This window comes from Aotus nancymaae, unplaced genomic scaffold (genome assembly GCF_030222135.1).
Source record: "Aotus nancymaae isolate 86718 unplaced genomic scaffold, 86718_ANA_hifiasm-v0.15.2.pri h1tg000032l_1, whole genome shotgun sequence".
In the NCBI taxonomy this organism is placed as follows: domain Eukaryota; kingdom Metazoa; phylum Chordata; class Mammalia; order Primates; family Aotidae; genus Aotus; species Aotus nancymaae.
In genome coordinates, this window is record NW_026988446.1 from 114,009 (window position 1) to 136,282 (window position 22,274).

Genomic DNA, 22,274 nt, shown 5'->3' on the forward strand with positions numbered 1-22,274 from the left:
GTGCCAGCAGCTGGGACCCCAGGCATCCTGTCACTGCTCCAGCAAACTTGGCCTGGCCCAAAGCCCTCTGGGAAGCTCTGTGCTCACAGCCCCATGTCGCCCTCAGATTGTGTGGTTATGATGGAAGGATCATCGGAGGAAAATTTTCACTTGGTATGCAGGGTTTGTGTGGAGGAGCAGTTGTGGTCTGTGGGGTCACCAGTTCTCCATTCTCCCCAGGTGTCCCGTTTTTCTCTGACTCTTCAAAATGTATGAAAAACAGAGTCTCAAATCCACCATCTTGTCCCCTCACCCACCTCCTCCTAAGGCTGGCAATAAATTCCCCAAATCCCAGTTTCCTTTTCAGGTTCCAAAATGCTACTTTCCCTCTCTGGTTCACAACGATATTATCAACTTTTTGTTTCCTGTGATACATTTTTGAATGGATGCTATTTTGTCACTTGTTGCATTGAGTAATGGATGGCAACTTTTAAGACACTCGATTTTTTTCTGAATACTTTACATAAAAGCAAAGCAGAGGCCGGGCGCGGTGGCTCAAGCCTGTAATCCCAGCACTTTGGGAGGCCGAGGCGGGTGGATCACGAGGTCAAGAGATCGAGACCATCCTGGTCACCATGGTGAAACCCCGTCTCTACTAATACAAAAAATTAGCTGGGCACGGTGGCGCGTGCCTGTAATCCCAGCTACTCAGGAGGCTGAGGCAGGAGAATTGCCTGAACCCAGGAGGCGGAGATTGCGGTGAGCCGAGATCGCGCCATTGCGCTACAGCCTGGGTATCAAGAGCGAAACTCCGTCTCAAAAAAAAAAAAAAAAAAAAGCAAAGCAGAGAACAATCACCTGACCACTGTATAAAAACCTCTGTGCCCCTCATCCTCCTATTCTACCTAAGCACAGACATTTCGTCAGAATGTCACTGGGTTGAGATCCCCCTGTGGAAACTTCAGAGTGATGTATCCTCAGCCACCCCTCTTGCCTGTTCCTGGTCCTGAGTTTCAGAATTGTCTGGGGCAACCCAAGATGCCCACAGTAGCCTTATCTTGGAGTGTCTGATGAATATCTGCCCTGGGTCATCGTCTTCCAGAGGACAGACTGAGGGATGGGAGTGTAGTTTGTCAGTGAAGCAGCTGGTTGTTCTGTGCTGAGGGGAGTCTCCTGATACGCCCTTCATCTAAAATGTTAACCTTCTGGGATATTAAGAGAGGAGGAAAACCCACCCCAGTGAAGTGGTGGAAGAACCTGCAAAGTAAAATATGCACTTTGGACACACAGAGGGCACAGTACACTTGGGAGAGTGGTCATTGAGCAGTTTTAGTGAGGGATGCAGGATGTTCCACATATTAGGATGGCCTGACGACATTTGAGCGTAACTGTGTTCCAGTCAGTACCACCTCTCCCTGTGCTCTCACCTTAAGAAGGTATGTTCACGGCCAGGCACAGTGGCTCACGCCTGTAATCCCAGCACTTTGGGAGACTGAATTAGGTGGATAACCTGAAGTTTGGAGTTCGAGACCAGCCTGACCAACTTGGAAAAACCCTGTCTCTACTAAAAATACAAAATTATCTGGGCGTTGTGGTGCATGCCTGTAATCCCAGCTACTCAGAAGGCTGAGGCAGGAATTAGTCTTTTGTGAAAGTTCAGTTGCTTACCTTTGTCAGGGTTTATTTCTGGGTTTTCTGTCCTGTTTTATCATGCTTATTCTTTCTCAAATATTGCACTGCCTTGATTACTGTAGTTTTACATTAAGTCTTCGTGTCAGGTGGTATCAATTCTGTGACTTGATTTTTCAATATTGTATTGATGACCATCTGGGTCTTTTGCCTTTTCCCGTAGGTGTTAGAATAAATTTTCTTTTTTAATATAACTTGGTAGGATTTTTATTGTGATGATAATTGAATTTGTTATTCAAATTGGGGAGAACTGACATCTTAACAATATTGAGGCTTCCTATCCATGGACATGGAATCTCTATTCATTTTTTTCTCTTTCATTAGAAATGTATAGTTTTGTCATATAGAGCTTTCTTTTTACTGGGTGCTATATAAGTGCTTAAGTGTTTTTTATCCAGTTGCTCATTGCTAATATACAGAAAGATAATTGGCTTTTTAATATTAACCTCATGTACAACTTTGCTATAATCTCAGTTCAATGAGATTTTTGTTGGTTCTTTTGGATTTTGTACGTAGACAGTCATGTTATCTGCAAATAAACAACAATCAATCTGCAAAAAGGCAGTTTTATTTATTCTTTCTCAATTTGAATGGCTTCCTCCCCTCTGCCCCATTTCTTTACCTTACGGCTTTTCATCAACTATTGATATGATTATGTTATTTTTGTTGTTTATCTTGTCAATGTGGTAAATTGATTTTTGCTTTTTGAATCAGCCATGCTTATCCGTCATAATTCCTAGTTGGGTGGGGTGTATATTAATACATTTTTATATTGAAAATTTTTGCGTCTCTGATTATGTTTTTTTTAATCTGTTGTTTTCTTTTGTAATGTACTCCTGTAGTTTTGGTAGTTAGGGCAGTGTTATCCTCATAGCATGCATTAGAAAATGTGTACTCTGCTTCTATTTTCTGGAAAAGCGTATAGAGAATTTGTGTCAGTTCTTCTTCAAATGTTGGACAGAATTCACCAGTGTGATCATCTGGGTCTTCAGCCTTGTCCTTCCTCTTTTGGACAGTTATTACTTTATTGATCCAATTTAAAAAACACATATAGGCCTATTCATGTTTGTTTATCTCTCCTTGTGTGAGTTTTTGGAGGTTTCTTTCAAAGGATTGGTTAATTTTATTGAATTTATCAATCTAGTGGTCATGGAGTTGTTCATAATCATTTTTTTTTAAACATCTATAGCATTAGTGGTAATGATGGAACTGTTTCATTTCTGATCAACATTTTGTGTCTTATGTCTTTCTCCCTTTTTTGGTCTGGCTATAGGTTTATCAATTATATGTTTATGAAGAATCAGATTTTGTTATTGTTGATTTTCTATATTGATTTCTTGTTTGCAGCTTTACTGATGTTTTCTATAATTGTTGCTTGTTTGTGCTTGACTTAGGTTTACCTTGCTGGCTTTTTTCTAGTTTCTTTTTTTTTTTTTTTTTTTTGAGACGGAGTTTCGCTCTTGTTACCCAGACTGGAGCGCAATGGCGCGATCTCGGCTCACCGCAACCTCCGCCTCCTGGGTTCAGGCAATTCTCCTGCCTCAGCCTCCTGAGTAGCTGGGATTACAGGCACGCGCCACCATGCCCAGCTAATTTTTTGTATTAGTAGAGACGGGATTTCACCATGTTGGCCAGGATGGTCTCGATCTCTTGACCTCGTGATCCACCCGCCTCGGCCTCCCAAAGTGCTGGGATTACAGGCATGAGCCACCGCGCCCAGCCCGATTCTTAAAATGGAAGGTTAGATTATTGGTTTTAGGTCTTTCTTTTCTAGCACATGTCCTTGATACTTTAAATTTCTTCCAAGCACCACTTGTACTGCATTTCACAAATTCTCTGAAGATGTACTTTATTTAGTTTCCTTTGAAGTATTTACATTTACCTTGAGACTTACCTTTGACCTATTTGTTATTTAGAACTTTACAGTTTAATCCTCAATTATTTGGATGTTTTTCAAGTATATTTCTGTTGTTGATTACTAGTTTAATTCCAATTATGTTCTTAGGGCGTATTTTGGATGTTTACTAGTTTTGTTTTAATTTTTAATTTTTGTGGGTAAATACTAGGTGTATATATTTATGAGTTACATGAGATATTTTGATATGGGCATGCAATGCATAATAATTGTACCAGGGTAAATGGGGTATCCGTAACTTTAAACATTTATCTTCTGTGTTACAAACCATTTATAACCTTTTACTTATTTTAAAATGTACAATTGACTTATATTTGACTGTAATCACCCTGTTGTGCTAGCAAATACAAGGTCTTGTTTCTTTTTTTTTTTTTAGTACTCATTAAACATTCCCACATCCCCTCCACCTCCCCCACTACTGTTCCTGCCCTTTGATAACCTTCCTTCTGCTATCTCCATGAGTTCAATAATTTTAATTTTTAGTTCCCACAAGTAAGTAAGAATATGTGAAGTTTGTCTTTCTCTTCCTGGCTTACTTCATTTAACACAATGACTTCCACTGCATCCATGTTGTAAATGAATGGATCTTATTCTTTTTTTGTGTCTGAATAGTAAATCATTTTGTATATGTGCTACATTTTCTTCATTCATTCATCTGTTGATGGACACTTTGCTTCCAAATCTTGGCTGTTGTGAATAGTGCTGCAGTAAACATGGGAGTTCAGATGTGTCTTCAATATACTGATTTCCTGTTTCGTGGATATGTTATATACCTAGAAGTGGGATTGCTGATCATGTGATAGCTTTCACTTTTCAAGGAACCTTGAAACTGTTCTCCAGAGTGATTGTACTAATTTACATTTTCACCACCACTATAACAGGGTTCCCTTTTCTCCATATCTTCTCCAGCATTTGTTTCCTGGAAAAAAAAAATGGATAAAAGCCATTTTAATGGAAATGAGATATCTCATTGTGATTTTGATTTGCATTTCTCTGATGATCAGTGATATTGAACACCTTTTCATATACCTGTTTACCATTTGTATGTCTTGAGACATTTTTTGGATCGGATTATTTGCCCATTTTTGGATCAGATAGTTAGAATTTTTTCCTATATTTGTTTGAAATACTGATATATTCTGTTTATCAATCTCTTGTCAGATGACTAGTTTGCAAATATTTCCTCCCATTCTGTGGGTTGTCTCTTCACTTTGTTGATTGTTTCCTTTGCTGTGCAGAAGGTTTTTAACTTGATGTGGATCTTATTTGTCCATGTTTGGTTTGGTCTTCTGTGCTCATGGGATATTACTCAAGAAATCTTTGCCCGGTTCAGTGTTTTGAAGTTTCCCCAATGCTTTCTTGTAGTAGTTTCATAGTTTGAGGACTTATATTTAAAATTTTTAATCCATTTTGATTTTTTTATCTGTTGAGAAATAGTGGTCTAGTTTTATTCTACATGTAGCTATCCAGTTTTTCTAGCACCATTTATTGGAGAGACTGTTCTTTTGCCAATGTGTGTTCTTGGTACCTTTGTCAAAAATAATTTCCCTGTAGATGTATGGATTTGTTTCTGGGTCCTTCATTCTGTTCCACTGGCCTTACGTGTCTGTTTTAATGCCAGTACCATACTGTTTGGTTACTATAGCTCTGTAGTATAATTTGAAGTCATGTAATGTAATTCCTCCAGGTTTTTTTTCTCCCACTTAGGATAGTTTTGTCTATTCTGGGTCTTTCAGGATTTCTAAGAATGTCATTGGCATTTTGGTAGGGATTGTGTTGAATTTGTACATTGCTTTTGGTAGTATGGACATTTTAACAATATTGATCCTTCTGATCCATGAACATGGAATTTTTTTTCATTTTTGAGTGTTTTGAATTGCTTTAATGTATTTCAAAATTTTCATTTTAGAGATCTTTTACTTCCTTAATTCCCAGGTATTTAATTTTTTGTGTGGCTATTGTAAATGAGATTACTTTCTTGATTACTTTTTCAGATTGTTCACTGTTTGCATATAAAAATGCTACTAATTTTTGCATGTTGATTTTGTATCCTGCAACTCTACTGAATTTATTGCTTCTAATAGTTTTTTTGGGGTGAGGTCTTTCGATTTTTTTCAAATATAAGATCATATCATCTGCAAACAAGGATAATTTGACTCATTCCTTTCCAATTTGAATGCCTTTTATTGCCTTCTCTTATCTAATTGCTTTAGCTAAGACTTTCAGTACTATTTTGAATAACCGTAGTGACAGTGGGCATCCTTGTCATGTTGCAGATTTTAGAGAAAATGCTTTCAGTTTTTTATCCAGTATGATACTAGCTGCGGGTCTGTCATATATGGCTTTTATTATGTTGTGGTATGTTCCTTCTGTTACCATGTATTTAAGGCTATGCATCAGGAGGGGATGATGAATTTTATGAAATGTTTTTTCAGCATCAGTTGAAATGATTATATGGTTTTTGTCCTTCATTCAGTTGATATTATATAGCTCATTGATCAGTTTGCATATGTTGAACCATCTTTGCATCACAGGGATAACGCCTACTTGGTCATAATGAATGATCTTTCTGATATATTGTTGAATTTGACTTGCAAGTATTTTATTGTAGATTTCTTTTTTCTTTTTTTTAGACAGTCTTGCTCCATTGCCCAGGCTGGAGTACAAGTGGTGTGATCTTGGCTCACTGCAACATCTGCCTCCTGGTTTCAAACAATTCTCTCACCTCAACCTCCCTGAGTAGCTGAGATTACAGGCATACATCACCATGCCTGGCTAATTTTTGTATTTTTAGAAGAGATGAGATTTTACCATGTTGGCCAGGCTGGTCTCAAACTCCTGAGTAGCTGCAATTGCAGGCATGCACCACCACACCTTGCTCATTTTGTGTTTTTTAGTAGGGACAGGGTTTCACTATGTTGGTCAGGCTAGTCTCAAACTCCTCACCTCAGATGATCCGCCCACCTCGGCTTCCCAAAGTGGTGGGATTACAGGCATGAGCCACCATGCCCAGCCTCTTCTCTAGTTTTTTTTGTTGTTGTTGTTGTTTTTTTTTTAAAGAGAAAGAGAGAGAGAGAATGGGGAGGAGGAAAAAGGAAGAGAAAGAGAGAGAGAGAATGGGGAGGAGGAAAAAGGAAAAGAAAGAGGGAGAGAGAATGGGAGTATTGCTTTCTTGCCCAGGCTAGAATGCAATTAGTAATGGGTATTGAAAACCTCTTGTATACTGATAATTATACTTAATAATGTAGTCAGGAAGGAATAAGGGAAGAAGATAACAAACAAACAGCCAACCAATATTTCATTTAAACCTATGAAATGCTATGCGATTATTGAGGAGTGATTTACTTCCAATTATATAGTCACGTTTGGAATAGGTGTGAGGTGGTAATGTATGTTTTGTGTATTTGAAGTGGAGAGTTCTATAAATGTTTATTAAGTTTACTTGTTCCGGGTCTGAGTTCAAGTCCTGAATATCCTTGTTAATTTTCTATCTCGTTGATCTATAGAATCGTTAGCTATTCTTGTTACATTGATCCTTTTACCATTATGTAATGTCCTTCTTTGCCTCTTTTGATCTTTGTTTCTTTAAAGTCTACTTTATCAGAGGCGAGAATTGCATCTCCTGCTTTTTGTTTATTTGTTTATTTTTACTCTCTGGTTGGTAAATCTTCCTCCTTCTCTTTGAGTCTTTGTGTATTGTTGCATGTAAGATGGGTCTGGATGTAGCATACCGATGGGTTTTGGCTTTTTATCCAATTGAAATATATATAAGTTTAATACTGGCGTTTGATGCTAGCTGGCTGTTTTGTCCATTAGTTGATGTAAATATTTCATTGTATTAATGTTCTTTGCTTTTTGATGTATTTTTGGAAAGGTTGATATTGGTTGTTCCTTTATATGTATAGTGCTTCTTTCAGAAGCTCTTGTAAAGCAGGCCTGGTGGTGGTGAACTCTCTAAGTACTCGTTTGTTCGCAAAAGATTTAATTTTTCCTTTCCTCATAAAGCTTAGTTTGGCTGGATATGAAATTCTGGGTTGAAAGTTCTTTTCTTTAAGGATGTTAAATATTGGTCCCCACTCTTTTCTGGCTTGTAGGGTTTCTGCTGAGAGATCTGCTGTGAGTCTGATAGATTTCCCTTTGTGGGTAACCTGACCTTTCTCTCTGGCTGCCCTTAGTATTTTCTCCTTCATTTCAACCCTAATAAATCTGGCAATTATGTGCCTTGGGGTTGGTCTTCTTGAAGAATATCTTTGTGGTGTTCTCTGTATTACCTGGAGTTGAATATTACCTTGCCTTGCTAGGTTGGGAAAGTTTTCCTGAATGATATCCTGAAGAGTATTTTCCAACTTGGGATTCATTCTCTTCATCACATTCAGGTACACCTATCAAACGTAGATTAGGTCTTTTCACATAGTCCCATATTTCCTGGAGACTTTGCTCATTCCTTTTTATCCTTTTTTCTCCAATCTTGTCTTCTCGTTTCATTTCACTGAGCTGGTCCTCGACTTCTGATATCCTTTCTTCTGCTTGATCAATTCGACTGTTTAAGCTTGTGCATGCTTCGCGAAGTTCTTGTGTTGTGCTTTTCAGCTCCATCAATTCACTTATATTCCTCTCTAAATTGTCCATTCTCGTTAGCATTTCGTCAAACCTTTTTTTAAGGTTCTTAGTTTCTTTGCATTGGGTTAGAACAAGTTCTTTTAATTCACAGAAGTTTCTCATCACCCACGTTTTGAAACCTGCTTCTGTTATTGGAACACACTCGTTCTCCATTAAGCCTTGTTCCATTACTGATGAGGAATTGCGATCCCCTGTAGAGGGAGAGGCATTCTGATTTTGAGTATTCTCTGCCTTTTTAGGCTGGTTTCTTCCCTTCATTATATATGTATCCGTCTGTTGTCTTTGTAATTACCAACTTTCTAACTAGGTCTCTGAGCGGACGTCCAACTTTTTGATTCCCAGCGCCGAAATCTGAGCAATCCACTGCGCCGGCCAAGACAGCGGTGTTAAAGTTGATGGTGCCTTTCTGCCCAGGAATCTCTGGACTCTGCACCAAGAACTGCCGCTTTAAGGCGCCAGCCAAACCGCTGTGCCGGCCACAAGAGTCGCTCTGGCGACCCGTGGAGCTCCTCCGCTGGGAATCTCCTGGTCCGTGAGCTACAAATATTCTTCTGAAAGTGTGGCGTCCTCTCGTTCTCTGCACTTTCACTGGGAGCTACGTGCCCGAGCTGCTAGTGGTCAGCCATCTTGGATCTCTCTCGAGTAGCTATTCTTATATCAGGCAATACAAACTTTAAAGCAACAGCAATTAAAAAAAGAAAGGATCATTATATAATGTGACAAAAAGACTCATCGAATAGTAAAATATCACAGTCCTCAATCTCTATACATCTAACATTGGAGCTTCCAAAGTTTGAAAACACTGTTAGACCTAAAAAATGAGATAAATGGGAACACAATAACAGTGGGGGACTTTCATACTCCCCTGACAACACTAGACAGATTAAGACAGAAAGTCAACAAGTAAACAATGGTCTTGACGATACTCTAGAACAAATGGACTTAAGAGATATTTATAGAACATTCTACTCAACAACTACAGAGTACACATCAGCACATGGAACATTCCCTAACATAGACCATATGATAGGCCACAAAACAAGTGCCATTAAATTTAAGAAAATCAAAATCATATCAAGTACTCTCTTAGACCACAATGGAATGTAATTGGAAATCAACTCCAAAAGGAACACAAAAACCATGCAAGTACATGGAAATTAAATGATCTGCTCCTGAATGACCATTGGGCCAATGATGAAATCAAGGTGGAAACTTAAACACTTTTTGGACTGAATGATAATGGTGATACAAGTTATCAAAACCTCTGAGGTACAGCAAAAGTGATGCTATGACAAAAGTTTATGTCATTAAATGCCTACATCAAAACGTCTGAAAGAGTACAGACAGACACTCTAAGGTTAATCCTGAAAGAACTAGAGAAAGGACAAACCAAACCCAAACCCAGCAGAATAGAGCAAAACTAAATGAAATTGAAACAAACAAAACTTACAAAATATAAATGAAACAAAAATCTGGTTCTTTGATAAGAGAAAGAAAATTGATAGACCTTTAGTGAGATTAACCAAGAAGAGAGAAAATCTAGATAAGCTCAATTAGAAATGAAATGGGAGATAATACAAACAATATGACAGAAATAGAAAAGATCACTAAGGCTACTTTCAACACCTTTATGTGCACAAACTAGAAAACCTAAAAGAGATTTATGAATTCCAAAGTATAAAACTCTCCTAGATTAAATCAGAAATAAATAGAAACTCTGAACAGACCAATAACAAGGAGCAGCAATGAGATGGTGACATGGTTTGGCTGTGTCCCCACCCAATATCTCTTCTTGAATTAGAGACCAGGTGGAGGTAACTGTTTTCACGAGATCTGATGGTTTGATGTTTGGCAAGTTTCTCCTTCAGTCATTCTTCCTACCACCATGTGAAGAAGGTAATTGCTTCCCTTTTGCCTTCCACCATGATTGTGTTTCCTGAGGCCTTCCCAGCCATGTGGAACTGTGTCAATTAAACGTGTTTCCTTTAGAAATCACTGAGTCTTGGCTGGGTGCAATGTCTCACTGTCGTAATTCCAGCACTTTGGGAGGCTGAGGCAGGTGTATCACCTGAGGTTGGGAGTTCGACACCAGCCTGACTTACATGGAGAAACCTTGTTTCTACTAAAACTACAAAATTACCTGGGCTTGGTGGTGCATGCCTGTAATCCCAGCTACTTGGGAGGCTGAGGCAGGGAAAACACTTGAACCTAGGAGGTGCAGGTTGCAGTGAGTAGAGATCGTGGCTTTGTACTCCAGCCTGGGCAACAAGAGCAAAACTTTGTCTAAAAAGAAAAAAGAAAAATCACATTATCAGATAAATTACTCAGTCTCTGGCATTTTTGTATAGCAATGTGAGAGTGGACTAATATAGTAAATCGGAGAAAGTGGGGTGGTGCTATAAAGATACCTGAATATGTGGAAGTAACTTTGGAACTGGGTAACAGGCAGAGGTTGAAACAATTTGGAGGGCTCAGAAGAACACAGGAAGATGTGGGTAAGTTTAGAACTTTTTTTTTTTTTACATTTATTTATTTTACTTTAGGGGCATACTATATCTGGCATTTCTCCCCATGTTATCCCTCCCTCCCCTACCTTCCCACCCCCCATTGTCTCTCCCGTACCCCCCCCCAACTGTCCCCTGTGTGTGATGCTCCTCTCCCTGAGTCCACATGTTCTCGTTGTTCAACACCCACCTATGAGTGAGAACATACAGTGCTTGGCTTTCTGTTCTTGAGTCAGTTTGCTGAGAATGATGGTTTCCAGATTCATCCAAGTCCCTACAAAGGACACGAACTCATCGTTTTTTATGGCTGCATAGTATTCCATGGTGCATATGTACCACATTTTCTTTGTCCAGTCTATCATTGATGGGCATTTGGGTTGGTTCCTAGAACTTTCTAGAGACTTGTTGAATGATTTTGACCAAAATGCTGATAGTGATCTGGACAGTTAACTCGAGGCTGAAATGGTCTCTGATGGAAATGAGGATCTTGGGAACTGAAACAAAGGTGACTCAGTGTACTTTACCAAAGAGACTAGCACATTCTGCCTCTGCCCTAGAGATCTGCAGTACATTGAAATTCAGAGAGATGAATTAGAGTATCTGGCAGAAGAAATTTTCAAAGAGCAAAGCATTCAAGAAGTGACTTAGATGCTCTTAAAAGCACTTAGTTTTATGCATTCAAAAAGAGATGGTTTGAAATCAAAACAGGTTTAAAATGGAAGCAGAGGCTAATAGTTTGGAAAATCTGCAGCCTGGTGATGTGATAGTAAAGAAAAACCCATTTTCTGAGGAAAAATTTAAGCCAGCTGCAGAAATTTTTATAAGTAATGAGGATCCAAATGTTGATTACCAAGACAATGGGGAAAATGTCTTCAGGACATGTCAGAGGTCTTCATGGCATTCCCTCTCATCACATGGTGGAAAGAAATGTTTCATGATCCAGGCTCAGTGCCTTGCTGCTTGGGACTTGGGGCTGTGTCCTGGCTGTGGCTAAACCCTGACTGTACAGCTCAGGCCATTGCTTCCCAGGGTTCAAGCCACAAGCCTTGGCAGCTTTCACTTGGTGTTGAGCCTATGAGTGCACAGAAGTTAAGAACTGACGTTTGGGGACATCCACTATGATTTTAGATATGTATGGAAATAAATGCCCAGATGTCTAGGCAGAAGTTTGCTGCAGTGGCGTAGCCCATGTGGAGAGCCTATGCTAAGGCAGTGGGGAAAGGAAATGTGGTTTTGGGCCGGGCGCGGTGGCTCACGCCTGTAATCCCAACACTTTGGGAGGCCGAGGCGGGTGGATCACGAGGTCAAGAGATCGAGACCATCCTGATCAACATGGTGAAACCCCATTTCTACTAAAAATACAAAAAAGTTAGCTGGGCATGGTGGTGCGTGCCTTTAATTCCAGCTACTCAGGAGGTTGAGGCAGGAGAATTGCCTGAACCCAGGAGGCGGAGGTTGCAGTGAGCTGAGATCACGCCCTTGCATTCCAGCCTGGGTAACAAGAGTGAAACTCCGTCTCAAAAAAAAAAATGAAAAGAAAAAAAAGAAATGTGGTTTTGGAATCCCCACACAAAGCCCCTGTTGTGACACTGCCTAGTGGAGCTGTGAGAAGATAGCCACCCTCCTGCAGGCCCCAGAATGGTAGATTCACTGACAGCTTGCACTGTGTACCTGGAAATATCACAGACAATGCCACCTTGTGAAAGCAGCCAGGAAGGAGGCAGTACCCTGCAAAACCATAGAGGTGGAGCTGCCCAAGGCTGTGATAGCCCACCTCTTGCATCAACATGGCCTGGATGTTACACATGGAGTTAAAGGAGATAATTTTGGAGCATTAAGATTTTACTGCCCCGCTGGATTTTGGACTTGCATGGGGCCAGTAGCCCCTGTGTTTGGGCCCTTTTCTCCCATTTGGAACAGTTGTATTTAGCCAATGCCTCTACCCTCATTTTTTTTTTTTTTCTATTTCTTGAGACGGAGTTTCACTCTTGTTACCCAGGCTGGAGGGCAATGCCGCAATCTCGGCTCACCACAACCTCCGCCTCTCCTGGGTTCAGGCAATTCTCCTGCCTCAGCCTCCTGAGTAGCTGGGATTACAGGCACGCACCACCATGCCCAGCTAATTTTTTGTATTTTTAGTAGAGAGGGGGTTTCACCATGTTGACCAGGATGGTCTCGATCTCTTGACCTTGTTATCCACCCACCTCGGCCTACCCACATTTTATCTAGGAGATAAATGATTTTATTTTACAGGCTCATAGATGGAAAGAACTTGTCTTAGATGAGATTTCAGACTTGGACTTATAGGATAGTGCTGGAATTAGTTAAGGTTTGGGAGGATTGTTTTGTTCAAAACAAAAAAATGGTTTTAAAATGTGAGGATATGAGATGTGGGAGGGGCCAGGAGTGAAGTGATGTGGTTTGTCTGTGTCCCCAGCCAAAATCTCATCTTGAATTCATGTTCATAATCCCCATGTTTCAAGGAGAGACCAGATGGAGGTAACTGAATCATGGGGCTGGTTTCCTTCATGCTGTTCTTGTGATAGTGAGTGAGTTTTTAGGTGATCTGATGGATTTTTAAGTGTTTGGCAAGTTCCTCCTTTGGTTATTCTCCTTCATGCTGCCTTGTGAAAAAGGTACCTCACTTCCCCTTTGCCTTCTGCCATGATTGTAAGTTTCCTGAAACTTTCTCAGCCATGTAGAACTGGGAGTCAAAGCTCTATATTAACCTAGTCTCAGGTATTTCCTTATAGCAATGTGAGAATAGGCTAATATGGATGATAGTTTTTAAAAATTGCTAACAAAAAAGTATCCAGGACCAGATGGATTCACAGCCAAATTCTATCAGACATTAAAAAAAAAAAAAAAAAAAAAAAAAACCTATCCTATTGACACTGTTTGAAGATAGACAAAGAGCAAATTCTCTCTAGATCATTCTATGAAGCCAGCAGCACTCTAATACCAAAATCAGGAAAGGACGTAACAAAGAAAACTACAGACCTGTATCCCTGATGAACATAGATGCAAAAATCCTCAACCAAATACCAAATCCAACAGCATATCACAAAGACAATCCACTATGATCAAGTGGGTTTCATACCAGTGCTGCAGGGTGGTTTAACACATGCAAGTCAGTAAGTGTGATACACCACATAAAGAGAATCCAAAACAGAAATCACAGGATCATCTGAATAGATGCAGAGAAAGTATTTGACAAAATTTAGTATTTCTTTAAAATTACAACCCTCAGCAAAATCAGCATATAAGGAACACACCTTATGGTAATAAAAGCCATCTATGACATGCCCACAGCCAACATTATATTGAATGAGGAAAAGTTGAAAGTATTTTTCCTGAGAACTGGAACATGACAAGGATGCCCACTTTCACCACTTCTATTCATTGTAACTGTGGAAGTTCTCTACAGAGCAGTCAGACAAGAATAAAATATAGGGCATCCAAATTGGTGAAGTGGAAGTCAAACTGTCACTGTTCGCTGATGTTATGATCATATCCCTAGAAAATCCTAGACATTCATTTAGAAACCTCCTATATCTGATAAATACATTCAGTAAAGTTTTAGGATACAAAATTGATGTACACAAATTGTAGCACTGCTATACACCAACGTCGCCCATGCCTAGAATCAAATCAAGAATTCAACTTTTTTGGACAGCTGGAAAAAAAAAACAAAAACCCTTCAGGAATAATACCTAAGCAAGGAAGTGAAAGGCGTCTACAAGTAAAACTACAAAACACTGCTGAAAGAAATCACAAGTGACACAAACAAATGGAAATACATCCCATGATCATGGATGGGTACAGTCAATATTGTAAAAATGACCATACTACCAAAAGCAGTCTACACCTTCAATACACTTCCCATCAAAATCACATTATAATTCTTCACAGAAGTATAAAAAATTCTAAAATTCATATGGAACCAAAAAGGAGCTCAAATAGCCAAAGCAAGATGAAATAAAAAGAAATCTGGAGGCATCACTTTACCTGATGTCAAAGTGTACTACAAGGCTATAGTCCCCACAACAGCATGGTACTTTTATAAAAGTAGACACCCAAACTGATGGAACAGAATAGAAAACCCAGAAATGAAGCCAAATACAGCCAACTGATCTTCCACAAACCAAACAAAACCATAAAGTAGGGAAAAGACACCCTATTAAACAAATGGTGCTGGGATAATTGGCAAGCCACACGTAGAAGAATGAAACTGCAATACATGCAATATAAAAGAATTAGTATGAAGAGTAAAACTGAACACGATTTAAAAATGAGAAAACATGCAAAGCATACTAACATGAAAGAACATCTATTTTTTTTTAAAGTAAATTTTCTTGGAAATGAGAAAGAAAATAAAATGTCAGGTACATGACATTTGATATTGACTAGAAGAAAAAATCAATTTCTCAACTTTAATTGTTATCCAATAGAAATTATAAAATTGTTAGGCCCGGTACAGTGGCTCACACCTGTAATCCCAATACTTTGGGAGGTAGAGACAGGCAGATCACCTGACATTGGGAGTTTGAGACCAGCCTGACCAACATGGAGAAACCCTGTCTTAGCTGGACATGGTGGTGCATACCTGTAGTCCCAGCTACTTGGGAAGCTGAGGCAGGAGAATCACTTGAATCCAGGAGGCGGAGGTTGCAGTGAGCTGAGACTGTGAGATTGTACTTCAGCCTGGGCAACAGGAGTAAAACTCTGCCTCTCTCCCCCCACCATATATATAATGTTTTGTATTATTAAAGATAAATTATCACTTTACAACTGGATTCAATTTGCTCTGGAGTAAACTACCTTCAAGCTTCCATATATTCTCTTATTTTAATCACATTGATGCCTCATTTCTCCAATTAAGTTGTAACAACGTGAGAAATATTGTTTACTAAGAATGCTCATTAGAGACTTAATGCTCAGAGTATTATTTAGGGCTGATCCCCTAGGTACCACTGCAAGAATGGAATAAAGTAGTAGGCTTTCAGAAACAAAACAAAACTAGGGTTCAGCCTATAATACATTGCTTGCATAAGTTTGTTTACACATTGTGAACCACTCACTTAGGGTGATGAGATCCCTGAGAAAATCTTTTCTCACACCAAAATATCAGACTTTGTGAGCAGGTATTTCTAAGGACATATACTCTTAATACTAACTGTTGTGCACAAAAGATAGCATGACTTTGTGAGCAGGTATTTCTAATGATATGTAGTCTTAAGACTTAATACTTTTATGCACACAGATGGCGTGACTTTGTTATGAGAGGCCCTCAAGGGAAACTGTACACATCGAAATTACGGGTGACCTCATTTTTTACAGCATTTATTCCCTGCACCTGCCAAATGAGAAAGGTGTTTCTACTCTGCTGTTGACTTTCTGAATAGTTTCATTTTAGCATGAGGAATGTTGCTTGGGAAGCACTAAGTGCAGACAGAGTAAAATTCTGATGTCTAAGTCATGGAAGAAGTGTTTTAAGTCTGCAGAATTATGTTAAGATTTTATGAGATGAGTGTAGACTTTAGTATTGTCTTAAGTCATCCTCTCTTGACATGTGGGATATTCCAGTATTCAGTGTCATTTGAAGATGTGGCTGTGACCTTTACCCAGGAAGAGTGGGCTTTGCTGGATCTTTCTCAAAAGAGTCTCTACAGAGATGTGATGCAAGAAATCTTCAGGAACCTGGCTTTTGTAGGTAAGAATAACAGTTTTTCTTATAGTTGAATAGAAAACAGGTATTTTGGGTGGGCGTGGTGGCTCACAACTGTAATCTCAGCACTTTGGGAGGCTGAGGCGGGGGTGGATCACCTGAGGTCAGGAGTTTGAGACCAGCCTGGCCAACATGGCAAAACCCCATCTCTGAAAAAAATACAAAAATTAGCCAGGTTTGTTGGTGAGAGCCTGTAATCCCAGCTATTTGGGAGACTGAGACAGGTCAGTTGCTTGAACCCAGGAAGTAGAGGTTGCAGTGAACTGAGATTGAGCCACTGCACTCCAGCTTGGGCAACAGAGCAAGACAGGATGGAAGGAAGGGAGGGAATGCAGGAGCAGGAGGGAAGGAGGGTGAGTTTCTTGTTCATGAATGTTGTTTCCTGATTTGGCATGTGGAAAGGGGATACTTTGTGAGAAAACCTAGATGTAGTCACAGTGTATAATGAACCTTGCATCTACCAGTTTTTAAAGTTTCAAATCATTCATAATAATCTTATGGATGTATATATATTTTAGAAAACAAGTCAGAAAACCAGAATATGCAAGATGACTTCAGAAGTCCTGGGAGAAATCTAAGGTAATTTGTATTTACAAGAACAAACAAAGCCCTTGAGGGAATCTTAGCATGTCATAGGTTTTTAAAACAAATTACCACTAGAAATGTTATTTGTTTTCAGAAAATTCTCAGCAAAAACACACCTGAATGTAACATCAATGTTGAATATTTTCTGAATATTTTACTTGGAAGCACCAATACGAAACTGTACATGTGACTGTCACAGTTATGATAATAGTTATGGGGGACCCATGTCTTACAGTAATTAGTTTATTTACTTTAAAACAATTCAGACATGGCAGAAAGCTTGTATTTTTTGTGGTATTAATAGCAATGTAAATCATGTATAAATGTACCATTAGTCATGTATTTATTATTTTTACAGCAGTCATATGGTAGAGAGATTGTTTGAAATTAAAGAAGGCAGTCAATATGGAGAAGCCTTCAACCAGGATTCAAATTTTAATCTGAATAAGAAAATTTCTACTGGAGTAAAGCCATGTGAATGCAATGTGTGTGGAAAAGTCCTCATATGTCATTCAGCCCTTCATAGGCACATCATATCTCATAATGGAAACAAACTATCTGAGTGTATGAAATGTCCAGAGAAGTTATATAAATGCAAACAATGCAGGAAAGCCTTTATCTCTCTCAAAAGTGTTGACAGACACATGGTAACACACACTAGTAATGGATCTTATAAGAGTACAGTATATGAGAAGCCTTTTGATTTTTCCAGTGTATTATTTCAAATGCCTCAGAGCACTTATACTGGAGACAAAACATACAAATGTAAATACTGTGATAAAACCTTCAGTTATTCAAGTTATCTTCGTGAATATGAAAGGACTCATACTGGCGAAAAACCCTATGCATGTAAGAAATGTGGTAAATCATTCACTTTTTCCAGTTCTCTTCGACAACATGAAAGATCTCATACTAGAGAGAAACCCTATGAATGTAAGGAATGTGGCAAAGCCTTCAGTCGTTCCACTTATTTGGGAATACATGAAAGAACTCATACTGGAGAAAAACCCTATGAATGTATAAAATGTGGCAAAGCCTTTAGATGTTCCAGAGTCCTTAGAGTACATGAAAGGACTCACAGTGGAGAAAAGCCCTATGAATGTAAACAATGTGGTAAACCCTTCAAATATTCTAGTAACCTTTGTGAGCATGAAAGAACTCATACTGGAGTGAAACCTTATGGATGTAAGGAATGTGATAAGTCATTTACTTCTTCTAGTGCCCTTTGAAGCCATGAAAGAACTCATACTGGAATAAAACCCTACGAATGTAAGAAATGTGGTAAAGCTTTCAGTTGTTCCAGTTCCCTTCAAAAGCATGAAAAATCTTACATGTGGTAAACAACAACAACAACACACCTCTATGTAAGAAGTGTGTTAAAGCTTTCAGATATTCTAATTTCATTAGAACGTGAAAAAATTAAAAACTCACACTAGAGAGAAACCGAACACATGTAAGGACTATTAGAATGTATGCAGTTTTCCTAGTTCCCTTCTAAAACATAGAAGAACCCATACTGGGAAAGAACCTCATAAAATGCAACAAATGTTTTATAGCATTTAATTTTCCGAGTCGCTTTCAAATATATAAACTAATTCACAATGGATAAAAACATTTTAATTTTCAGAAATGTAAAACCTTCAGTTTTTCCATTTTTTTAAAAATAAAACTTGTAAGTTACAAAGTTTTTTCATTTTTTGAAATCATAGAAGGACTTAGTGGAGAAGAGCCTTATGAATGTAAATACATGCCAATTCCATTTGAAGACATGGAAGAACTAATTTCTAAGACCTGTATGAATATAGAGTGTTGGAATGCCCTTATTTCTCAAATATCTATTGAAAGATACATGATAACAGACACTGGAGATGGACCTGGTAACTAAAAGCACACTGAGGCAAAACTCTGGTTGTTTGAGAAAATACAGGAAAGTTTTTAACAATTACTTCAAAAGTCAAGTGAAAACTATTGGAATGAAATCCTATAAATACAGGTAAATAGAAAAGTGTGATGAAATTATCGCATAATGCTCAAAAGTTTATAAATGTTATACTAGTTATAAATATATTTTTATCAGTTGTTAAGGTGATTTTCAGTTGTTTTGCAAGGAATCATGGAGTTGACAATTCCATAGATAAACCATAGTACATGAGTTTAATAGGCAGTTTTTTTTCTCATCCATTAATATAATTGTTGTCTATTCATTAAAAATTTTATTAGATTCCTAGGCTGAGTTGAAATGTATTTCTAAATGTAGGTAATTTTAATTTTCATTTAGTTGTCTAATTGTTCTCTAATTAATGGATCATTAAAAAATGAGGTTTTAATTATTGGAAATTTCTTACTGATCTTATGTGGCAAGTTTTGGCTATTGCCCACACATCTTGTGTGTGTGTGTGTGTGTGCACGCACGTGTATGTGTGTGTATATATATATATTTTTATGTATATATATATTTTTTACCTTTTTATGGGAAAAACTTTTTATTGTAAAGATTGTCTTCTATTTTCTTGCTAATAAAAAATTATTAATTGGCCGGGTGTGGTGGCTCACACCTATAATCCCAGCACTTTGGGAGGCCGAGGCGGGTGGATCACAAGGTCAAGAGATCAAGACCATCCTGGTCAACATGGTGAAACCCCATCTCTACTAAACATACAAAAAATTAGTCGAGCATGGTGGCGCGCGCCTGTAGTCCCAGCTACTCGGGAGACCGAGGCAGGAGAATTGCTTGAACCCAGGAGGCGGAGGTTGCGGTGAGCCGAGATCGCACCATTGCACTCCAGCCTGGGTAACAAGAGCAAAACTCTGTCTCAGAAAAAAAAATTAATTTGCAAGTATGTGAATTTTATTATATAGTCTCGTGTGCATTATTATTTTCATTTTCTTTCCTTTTGTCATTATTTTTGGCTATTTGCATAGTTCACTTTTTTTTTTTTTTTGAGACGGAGTTTCGCTCTTGTTACCCAGGCTGGAGTGCAATGGCACGATCTCGGCTCACCGCAACCTCCGCCTCCTGGGTTCAGGCAATTCTCCTGCCTCAGCCTCCTGAGTAGCTGGGATTACAGGCATGAGCCACCATGCCTAGCTAATTTTTTGTAGTTTTGGTGGAGATGGGGTTTCACCATGTTGACCAGGATGGTCTCGATCTCTTGACCTCGTGATCCACCGGCCTCGGCCTCCCAAAGTGCTGGGATTACAGGCTTGAACCACCGCGCCCGGCCCATAGTTCACTTTTTTTAAAAAAATTGTGTTTTTAGAGACAGGGTCTCACTATCAGCTAGGCTGAAGTCTAATGGTACAATCATAGCTCAGTGTAGCCTCAAACTGCCTGGGCTCACGTGATTCTCCCACCTTAGCTTCCTGTGTAGCTGGAGGTACAGACACATGCCACCATCTGACTGTATTTTCTAGGCTGGTCTTGAATTCCTGGCCTCAAACTATCCTTCTGCCCCAGCCTCTCCACATGTTGGGGTTACAGACATGAGCCACCACACCTGGCTCACTTTTTACTTTGAATTAAGAGAGAACTGTGATAGGACAGTGTGCTTGTCGAATCTGAGTATGAAAGCATTCAGTCTCACCATAAGTATATTGTGGGTTTTTCATAAATATTTTAAAACAGGTTCAGGAAGTTTTCTTGTATTTTTTATTTATTGTTTCATGTTGAACTTTTACCACATGTTTTTTGTTGCATCTATTGAGATGATTTGTGGTTTCTGACATTCTATTAGTAGTCTATTACATTGACTGGCTTTCAAATATAAATATATTATGGTTTTCTGAGTGAAATTTGTCTTCATCACGGAATATAACTTTTTATTTACAGGTTGAGCATCTGTAAACCCCAGATTACAAATAACAAATCTGAAATATTCTGAAGTCTAAAACTGAGCACCAGTATTTTGCCCAACAGAAACACTCATTAGAGGATTTTTGATGTTCAACCAGTAAGTTTTCTGTAAATATTCCAAAAATTTTTAAAGTCTGAAATGCAAAGCACTTCTGTTTTCAAGTATTTCAGATAAGAAACACTCAACCCATATTGATATGTTCAATTTTCCAGTGTATTATTGTGGCCTTTTGCATTTATATTCACAGAAATTTGTGTGCCCTAATCTACCATATAGTATAGAATCATCTAGTATATATGGCATTTCCACATGTGTACTTATATGTGTATAAATAATTCTGTATGTTACTTCGTATAGTAGTTTTGTAAATATGAATTGTGCATATCTAGTTTGTCTAATTCATACTGTAATAAAATACTATTTTGATCTCATCCTGTAAAAAAAAAAAAAAGAAAAGAAAAGGCCCAAAGTAAAGGGATGGAAGAATATTTACCAAACAAATGGGAAGCAAAAAAGCAGGGGTTGCAATCTTAGACTCTGACAAAGCAGACTTTAAACCAACAAAGATCAAAAAAAGACAAAAAAAAAAAAGAGGGCATTGTATAATGCTAAAGGGAACAATTCAACAAGAAGAGCTAACTATTCTAAATATATATGCACCCAATACAGGAGCACCCAGATTTATAAACCAAGTTTTTAAGAGACTTAAAAGAGGAATTAGACTTCCACAAAATAATAATGGGAGATTTTAACAACCTACTGTCAGTATTAGATCAATAAGAAAATTTGCAACAATATCCAGGACTTGAACTCAGCTCTGGATAAAGCGGACCTAGTAGATGTCTACACAACTCTCTACTGCCAATCAACAGAATGTACATTCTTCTAAGTGCCACATGGCACTTATTCTAAAATAACCACATAATTGGAAATAAAATACTTCTTAGCAAATGCAAAAAAACTGAAATCCTAACAATCTCTCAGACCACAGTACAATCTAATTAGAACTGAGGTTTAAAAAACTCACTCAAAACCACACAATTTCATGGAAATTGAACAACCTGATCCTGAATGACTGCTGGAATCAGAAATCAGGAGGTGCTTTGAAACCAATGAGAAAAAGGAGACAACATACCAGCATCTCTGGGACAAAGCTAAAGCAATGTTTTTTTAAAAAAATTTATAGCACTAAATGCTAACATCAGAAAGCTAGAGGCAAGAGCAAACTAATTCAAAAGCTAGCAGAAGAAAAGAAAGAGCTAATATCAGATAAGAATTGAAGAAGATGAAGACACAAAAACTCCTCCAAAAAACAAACCCAGGAGCTGGTTATTTGAAATAATTAGCAAAATAGACCACTACCTAGACCAATAAGAGAGCAATAATCAAATAGACACAAT

The 22,274-nt window shown here is 38.4% G+C and overlaps 1 protein-coding gene across 3 annotated transcripts in view; it reads left to right on the plus strand.

The window, feature by feature from the left end:
- The window catches only part of ZNF670 (zinc finger protein 670), a 34,134-nt gene extending 12,829 nt beyond the window's left edge, over positions 1 to 21,305 (plus strand). The window contains exons 2-5 of one of the 3 annotated variants that reach the window (XM_012472694.2): positions 16,294 to 16,420; positions 16,954 to 17,014; positions 17,379 to 19,013; positions 20,850 to 21,305. In XM_012472694.2, coding sequence (XP_012328117.1) covers positions 16,294 to 16,420; positions 16,954 to 17,014; positions 17,379 to 18,249 — 1,059 coding nt within the window. In that variant the 3' untranslated portion in view covers positions 18,250 to 19,013; positions 20,850 to 21,305. The other 2 variants (XM_012472693.3, XM_064383704.1) reach the window with 2 other exon arrangements.
- Positions 21,306 to 22,274: the final 969 nt, after the last annotated feature.